Genomic DNA, 8,902 nt, shown 5'->3' with positions numbered 1-8,902 from the left:
AATTATTTTTCATATTCACGTAACTTCAAATATTACTTTCATAACACATAAAGAATTTCAGAATAATATTCTTGACTAGTATAACAAATAGTTCATTGCATGGCTTTTTATATGTAAACCAATTAACTGATCCACTATATTTCCATTTATGTAATTTTGAAACATAGTAATTGAGTACATTTTACTTGATTTAGGATACCCAGTTTACCTAGAAGAATTGAATGGATTCTCGGAACACACAGACTTCGCGTAATATTTGGAAGAAAATGAATTTGAAAATGTTAGGATTTGAGAGATCTTGGAAAAGATGATTTCTTCAGGTGAACCTAGGGTTTTTGAGTTTCAATTTCACAAAGAAACCTTGATTTGGGAGGAGATAACCAAAGTATTGTTTAGGCTCTATTGAAAGTGAAAGGCGTGCATTAAAATTGGCAAAGACGTGTTTAATATGACGACATGGAGGTTGATTGGCAAAACTTTTAACGTTTGGAAGGATTTTATTGGCTAGCTAGACTTTCCATCCGCCATGTACAAGCGTCAAGTAACAGATTTCAGACCGTGAGTATTGAACAGTAATGAATTAAAGTTCAGTGGTCAATATGACAAGTTTGAAAGTTCGATGATTAAGTCGTGACGTGGTACAAAATTCAGTGACTAATGAACAGTTAAGATCTCGTTTAATTCCCATTCTTTTAGCACAAAAATGAAAAGTATGATCGTAATCTATCACATCAAACCATCGTATTTGACTTTTTATACCTTGTGTGAATTATATAACGACTATATTTTTCAATTTCATTCTTATCAAAATGGGAATCACACGGCTCTAAGTCTAACTCTACACTCTAATCTTTAAAAAGGGCCTGTTTGGGCCCGATTTTTCACCCAAAAAATTGATTTTTTGACCGTTATTTCACTATTCCAGTCGTCATATTTGACTTCTTCTCTTACAAGTGGACCTCACTTTTCTCCTAACGATCAAAAAATCAATTCTCAAAATCACTCTCAAACAAGCTCAAAATAGAAAAGAATAAAAACAAAGAAAAAGTTGAAGTCGCAAGAAGACTAATTTGCCCATGAAATTCTACATCGTTGGTGGGAACGCCTGTAACTTCAGGGGCACACTAAACATTTGAATTTTGAGCACACTCCGAACATAGAGAACATATTTCTCTGTTCCCAGTTTTCCAGTCTCCACCGTATACTTGACGCTTTCTTCAAGTACAACTATAAAAGCGACGCACGTCTATTTTGAGGACTGAATTTTGTCGCTCAAAGTTCCTCGATCTTCTCCGATCGCATTTTTCTGCCATGGTACGAATTTTTTCCCGGACGCTTTTTACATCTCTATCCTTATTTCTTACACTCGTGCTAGGTACTTTTCTGTTACACAGTGATTTTCTTGTAGTCTTTTTTCCATCTCTATTTTTCATTTTCTTTTGGTGCTTGATTTGCAATCTTAAGAGTTTATGCTGTAGAAAGGAGAAATGCTAGATCATTTGTTTATATATCCTTTTTCTCGATAGTTTTCAAAGTTCTCTTTTATTATATTTTGCATTTATTTGGTGTTTGATTTGCGAGCTTTATAGTTTGTGCAGTTAAAAGTAGAAATGCTGGGTACTTTTTGTGCTCAGGTTGATTGAGCTTTTGTTTTGTTTTGTTTTATGAGCTTATGGATCTGAGTTTAGGTTTTATTTTGGTTGTTGATCTAGCGACTAACATTTGCGTAATCCTCTGATCTTAGATCGTCTATTGATGGTCTGATTTTGGATATGTTAATGAGATTACATTAATGGGACTAAAATTTTTGTGCTCTTTTTCTTGTAAAAAAAAATATTATTATTTTAGTTTGGTATGTTGGCTTACATTAGATTTTTCTTGTGAAAAATATTATTATTTTAGTTTGGTATGTTAGCTCACATTAGATGATGATGAAATAAGTCGATTTTTGTTTGGGTTGGGGGTGGGGGTGGGGTGCTATCTAAATATGTTGAATTGCAATTACTCTGAAATGATATGAACATAAGTTTGATTATGTAAAGACAATTAATCTGATTAATTTGAATTGGAATAAATATAGAACTATTCTTTAATTGGGATAACTCTTTTCCAAAATAGTTTGATTGAGATTGACTAGTAAGTTAAATTACTGTAATTTGTTATTGACCACATTTTGAAGTTTAGATATAATATATGGAAGAATTATTTTAAAGAAATTTTTTTGCCATTGAACTCATGCAATATGTCATTTCTTCACTCTTGGGTGTGGCTGGTCTGGAGTCTGGGTTATACTGGTAGCTTATGTATATTGTAGCAATGAATTTGGGGAAATGAGGTGGCTAAATCTTTTAATGGAGTCGGCGTGTTGTATGGAAATGCAAAGAAAGAGAAGTTTTGTACAAGTTCCTGCTCATGTGTACTGATCTATTGCATGGGAAGAAGACACAAAATGCAATATTCCCATTCTAGCTTCTTTATAAAATTTATAGCCTGTTTGGGAGGGATTTTTTACCCCAAAAAACTTATTTTTTGACCGTTATATCACTATTTCAGCAGTAATTTTGACTTCTTTTCTCACAGGTGGACCCCAATTTTCTTCTAACGATCAAAAAATCAATTCTCAAAATCCCTCCCAAACGGGGCTTTAGTTTCTTCAGTGAATAGGATCAATGTGTTATCCTATATTAAATAAGTGTTATCATAACAACTTTTATTACCACACGTGGCAATTGCACATAAGACTAAGACATCACTTGCACTGTACTCTTTATATGTTGGATTTTAGATTTATAAAAGTCTTCTGGAGCAGGATTCATTTTGTGGGCATGTGGCAACATTTGTCCTTAAATAAATGGTAGGGCAATCATCTCCATGGGTTCATTTCCACGTCTTATTGTCACATATAACAACTGAAACTTTTTTGCTGCAATTGTTGGGTTCTTGATGTGACAAGCTGTACATGTTAGATTATAAATACATCACGTATATGCTATGACTTGACTTTTGTAGTAAATGATGTGGGTCTTAATCGAAAACCTTTGTCTCCAGTGTTTCTTTTGTGTAATAGAAGTGAGAGACAGTTATTGGAGTTGGAATGACCTTTATAATGCCATAAGCAAAGTGAAGAAAGATTTTGGTCGATATGTTCATGTGCTTAAGAATGTACCAAATTACCGTGTAAGGTTTTAGTGAATATTCTTCCCTTTGTTAAGATGGAGAACCTTATACTTAAATGTGAATGAAAAACTGACAGCATACTATAAGGGCTTAAATGCATATTTTACAAAACTTATCAATGCTTATAAGCTAGTCAACTTTATTTTTATGCACACATTCCATAGGCCCACAACTTTTACCCTTTTTTTTAATTAATTTTTAACATGTAAGTACTTAAAAGCTTAAGCTTACTCAAGCAAGCACAAAATCTTTATTTTCAAATTTGTTGGAGCAGAAGCTTTGCAGCTGTGAAGAGCTTATAATTCTTGAATATGGCTTATGTGATTTTATATTTCTTAAATTGTTGAGAAAGCAAAAATAAGATGACTATGGATTCGTTTGACATGACTTTCAAAAGCGAAAAGAGTTTTTGAGATCAAAATTTGCTTTTGGACCATTTCACTAATTTTATAAATGTACTTCTTCTAATTAGAGGATTTTAGAGGAAGTTGGTCCAATATGCCTCCCTTTAAAAGTATTTTCGGAATATGACACTCTTTTAAAAATTAGTGTCCAAACTAAAATTAAGATAACTTCCTCCAAAAGTTGTTCTATAGTAAGCAAAAGCAAAAATTATGCCAAACATACCCTATGTGAGCATTAAGACAGAGATTTAATCGGAGAAATGCCTACAGCACACTTAATTTAGGTGTACTAGTAAAAGTAGATTGGATTTATCTTTGTAATTTAATTTAATTTCTTTACATAACTATTAGCCTTATAGATTTTTTGATAATGTAGATAATTGATTTTTAATTTTTAGTGATTCCAGCACTTCTCTCTAATTATTCCAATTATTCTTCTCTCTTCTATGTTCTCTCTGTCTGATGCAGGATAGAATGACACAATTAGTGGAGAAAGAAAATAGGTCGGGAAAGAAGAGATTATAGGAAGAACGATAGAAGAATCACTAGAAGAAAGTAAGAAGAGAGAATTTGCCACAAGTCACCAAAAGTTTTATTCATTTATCAAGTCTCCATTACATGGCGAAAAAGATTTAAATAACAAAAACTTAAAGAGAGAGGGCCAAGCCCATTACACATGTCCATAAATAACCCAACTAAAATAAAGAAAATAACAGTCCAACTAAAATGAAACAAATAAACTAGATGTCCTCATCAACTCTCTCGGAGTGGGAGAAAACTTGACTCTGTCGAGTGGATATATCAATATAGGTTGCAGTTAATCTCCCAACCATAAGTTGAGTGGTTGGGCAAGCTTCTTCCGACGTCTGTAGAAATGTGTCAGTGGAGGTCTGAATGTGGTGTCCTAACCAACTCCCCTTGGGTGAACGGGAGGCGATCTGGGTAAAGGAAGATCCTGCTGACTCCGATAAAGCTCCAATAAATCTGGATCCAATTGCTATAGCGGCTCACTGGAGATCCATGTACTCCAATAATGGGGTTGATGTAATGGCCTTATTGGGTTGAATATGAGATGTGGATAATGGTCTCTGGGACTCGGGCTACTTATGATTATGTGGATGTAGATTGGGCTTGAGTAACGGGTTAAATGATTTGGAGACTAGAATATTTGACTGGGTGTTATAATGGGCTGTTTGGATTAATAATGGATTGTGTGTATGGATTAGGGTTTGTAGGAAGCAGCAACAGTAACATAACAAATCGGATTTTTTTTATTTTTTTTTTCGCGGGTGAACAGTACCCGGGAACAGTACATTTTTTTTTACGAGGAACAAATAATGACAAAATGGGAAAAACTAAAAAAAATTGTTACTGCCATTGTTTTTGTGTTGTTCCACAAGTTTTGGGATCTACAAAATTTTGGGAAGAGGGTGGGAAGAAATTTTGGATTTTAGAAGAGGACTTATCCAAGTTTCGGCTCTTATACCAAATTTGATGCAAGATAGAATGACACGATTAGTGGAGAAAGAAAATAGTTCGGGAAAGAAGAGATTATAGGAAGAACGATAGAAGAATCACTAGAAGAAATAGAAGAATGTAGGAAGAGAGAATTCGCCACAAGCCACCAAAAGTTTTATTCATTCATCAACTCTCCATTACATGGCGAAAAAGATTTAAATAACAAAAATCTAAAGAGAGAGGGCTAAGCCCATTACACAAGTCCATAAATAAATAACCCAACTAAAATAAACAAAATAACAGTCCAACTAAAATGAAACAAATAAACTGGATGTCACTTAAAATAAATAATTGGATGTCCTCATCACTTTCTCCTTACTATTCTACTTAGACGCTACTCGTTGCTGAGACTAAACCCCTTGCTAAAGCCACAATTATCAGTATCTTTCATCATTTGATAGAGGAACTGCTACGCTATTTCCCCACAAAATTAATAGGTTGACAGACTTAATTCATCAACACGGTAGCCGCCCAAATGAATCCTACTTGGCCCACTAGTATTCTTTGTGTCAATTTGGTTCGTCACTCATCCATAAGACGAGCCCAATCAGATCTCAGCCAATTCTTGCAGTTGGTCTCGACCTTTCAGTCAGAAAATTCTGAAAGTTCAATTGTCCTGCCCAATCAACAGGCCATATGACCCATCAGCGTACAACATTATTCCAGCCTTTCAGCCCAGTAACAGCAACCCAACCCTCCAGCCAAACAGCTAGCACCTGTAGTACTCACATGAGAGTCACAACTCAGCTTAGAGGTGTAAAGTGGGGTGAATTGGTGCAACCTGGCACCAGCCGACCCACCTTCTATATCGGCATGGGAAATATCCTACTCCGAGCTGGCACAAAAATATCTGGCCCCCCAGCCCATGCTGGTCGACTTGTGTGTCATTTGCTGGGCAATATATTTTTCGTTTTCTTCTTTCTCTATGATTTCTTGCTGGAATTGGTATATTACAAAAAACTTTGCTGCATTGAAGATTGGTGAAGTTATTTCTCAAAAATATAAACAGATAAATACATATTGAAAATAATAGGTCTTTAATAAAGCCTGAATTCATATTGAGAGAAAATGTACCCTGGCAAATCAACAAATGCTTGTGTCTGCTTTCTGTAATCAAATTACAAATTTTGCACTATGTGCTTATTGACGTAGATAAGTTACTCAGAGATGCACTTTATGCTTCTACAAGTTGAATTTTGTGATCTGAAGCCTAAATATTGAGTCTGGAGAATAAACGTTGAAGCATCAAGAAGTGTTTTTAACCAATATTCAGAACTTGCACAATTCTCTGTTTTGGTCTTAGAGGATGTTTGGTTGGGATTAAAATCAGACTTTTTAGTAGATTGTGATATAAATTTTTGAAATGTATGGTTAAAAAGTTGTGGGACCTATAAAAGATGTTATTAATATTAATTGTTTGACTTTGACATAGATTAAGATCAGATTTTAATCCAAACCAAACAAGTGCTTAAGTTTATTTTCCACTCTAGGAGTCAATGACATTGTCCACAGACTCCAGAACAGCTTTCATGGAATATTCTTGGCAATGCGAATTGCTGTTATTTTGACCTAATTTACTTAATAATGTGACGCTTCTTTAGAAATCTGGTTATCCGATTTTTTGACACTAAATGAATTGCTGTAATATTTTATGTGTCGGTTTCTTTTAAATGCACAATTGCAAATACAAACTCCTCCTTTTGGTATCTTAAAACAATATATTTATTTATTTTTTGACATTTAACTATGCAATATTTTAGATTCTAGCTCTGGCTGTTAGGTAGCTGGATCAGTTGGATTTAGATATGCCAGTTTAGTCCCGTCTTAGAGGATGTTTGGTTGGGATTAAAATCAGACTTTTTAGTAGATTGTGATATAAATTTTTGAAATGTATGGTTAAAAAGTTGTGGGACCTATAAAAGATGTTATTAATATTAATTGTTTGACTTTGACATAGATTAAGATCAGATTTTAATCCAAACCAAACAAGTGCTTAAGTTTATTTTCCACTCTAGGAGTCAATGACATTGTCCACAGACTCCAGAACAGCTTTCATGGAATATTCTTGGCAATGCGAATTGCTGTTATTTTGACCTAATTTACTTAATAATGTGACGCTTCTTTAGAAATCTGGTTATCCGATTTTTTGACACTAAATGAATTGCTGTAATATTTTATGTGTCGGTTTCTTTTAAATGCACAATTGCAAATACAAACTCCTCCTTTTGGTATCTTAAAACAATATATTTATTTATTTTTTGACATTTAACTATGCAATATTTTAGATTCTAGCTCTGGCTGTTAGGTAGCTGGATCAGTTGGATTTAGATATGCCAGTTTAGTCCCATTTCTGCTCGTTTGTCATTAATTCAAGGGTTTTGCAATGCAATTGGAATGCATGTATTGACTACCTAGAGTCAATTAGATACGTAAAGAACTGATAAGGTTGTGTTTGAAAGACAGGTTCCTAGTTTCGTTTAAATTGAGAACAATATTTTTTTGGGGGCATGGTTTCCTTTAAAATTTCTAATATAATTTTGTTAGTATATATAACTGCCCTGTAATGGCAAACCCCATCCCTCAATTATGTGTCAAATTTGCCTTTTTAGATTGTCGTCCATTGCAAAGTTGTTTGTATCTCGTCAGAAGTCATAATAATTAGTGTAATACTCTCTAAAGCATACATAATTCTTGGAATTTCAACATTTTCACTAGTTATAGTTTTTCAATCACTATGTGTAGGCTAACGCAGCATCAGGAATGGCAGTGCATGATGACTGCAAGCTAAAATTTTTGGAATTGAAAGCAAAAAGAACATACCGTTTCATAGTATTCAAGATCGAGGAGAAGCAAAAGCAGGTAATTGTGGAAAAGCTTGGTGAACCAACTTTAACTTATGAAGACTTCACTGCAAGCCTTCCAGCTGATGAGTGCCGATATGCTGTCTATGATTTTGACTTTGTGACTCAAGAGAATTGCCAAAAGAGCAAGATTTTTTTCATTGCTTGGTAATTTTTTTTCTTCCCATGAACATAGCAAGTGTATACCCCCCAAATTTATGTTGGATTGCTAACTAGTAACTGCTATCTCCTTGCTAAGGTCCCCTGACACAGCAAGGGTGAGAAGCAAAATGATTTATGCTAGCTCCAAAGACAGGTTCAAGAGGGAATTAGATGGCATTCAGGTAGAGCTGCAAGCAACTGATCCAAGTGAGATGGGGCTTGACGTGTTCAAAAGTCGTGCTAATTAAATCAAATTGTTCAAATTTGCAGAAAAGAACGATAAATTCTGTGTTTTTTACTTGCTAAAAACTGACACCTGGCTAGCCGTGAATTGGTCTGATGTTGAAATTTTATCACATAGTCGTGTCTCTGTCCAGAACAGATTCTATCATTCTTCTCTTCTCTGATCTTTTATGAAATCTCTGGATCTGGATTACCATCAATTGATTTGGTTTCTATAATTTGGAAATGTATATTTATTGACTTCTCTTTTAGCTCTTAGCACTTTTTAATTCACATAGGGAGAGACGATGTAAACGTGCAGTGCTGTAAATTAGTTTCTATATTTTGGAAGCGTATCACTTCTCTTTTCACTCCTGTGCTTGCTATTTCATGCAGGGTGAGACATTGGCCTTGTAAACTGGAAGCAATCATTTCAATATGTCATCGGTATTAGTCTTATGATTATGGCTCACTCAAGCTGGATATTTTGTTCAGCAATGTGATCTTTCTGATACGGAGGATCCTAAGAAGGCCACTTCAAAGCGTACTAAACCCTTTTTCTGATCATATATACCTCAC

General features: G+C 34.5%; 1 protein-coding gene across 2 annotated transcripts; it reads left to right on the top strand.

Annotated features, from left to right (window-relative positions):
- Nucleotides 1-1,139: 1,139 nt before the first annotated feature.
- On the top strand, nucleotides 1,140-8,590 carry LOC111399708 (actin-depolymerizing factor 2). 2 transcript variants are annotated; one of them, XM_023027174.1, is made up of 3 exons: nucleotides 1,140-1,314; nucleotides 7,842-8,107; nucleotides 8,199-8,590. In XM_023027174.1, exons 1-3 carry the CDS (start codon nucleotides 1,312-1,314, stop codon nucleotides 8,347-8,349), a joined length of 420 nt encoding a protein of 139 aa, XP_022882942.1. In that variant the 5' UTR covers nucleotides 1,140-1,311; the 3' UTR covers nucleotides 8,350-8,590. The 2 variants fall into 2 exon arrangements, with proteins under 2 accessions (XP_022882942.1, XP_022882947.1); XM_023027179.1 differs by lacking the exon at nucleotides 1,140-1,314 and adding an exon at nucleotides 1,357-1,375.
- Nucleotides 8,591-8,902: the final 312 nt, after the last annotated feature.

Source organism: Olea europaea, chromosome 1 (assembly GCF_002742605.1).
Source record: "Olea europaea var. sylvestris chromosome 1, O_europaea_v1, whole genome shotgun sequence".
Classification (NCBI taxonomy): Eukaryota; Viridiplantae; Streptophyta; class Magnoliopsida; order Lamiales; family Oleaceae; genus Olea; species Olea europaea.
This window is presented reverse-complemented; position numbering and strand designations above follow the sequence as displayed.

Bases quoted from the DNA above. Each gene is read 5' to 3' on its own strand.
- LOC111399708 (XM_023027174.1), top strand. The intron at 8,108-8,198 runs GTAATTTTTTTT...CTCCTTGCTAAG, and splicing joins AAGATTTTTTTCATTGCTTG to GTCCCCTGACACAGCAAGGG.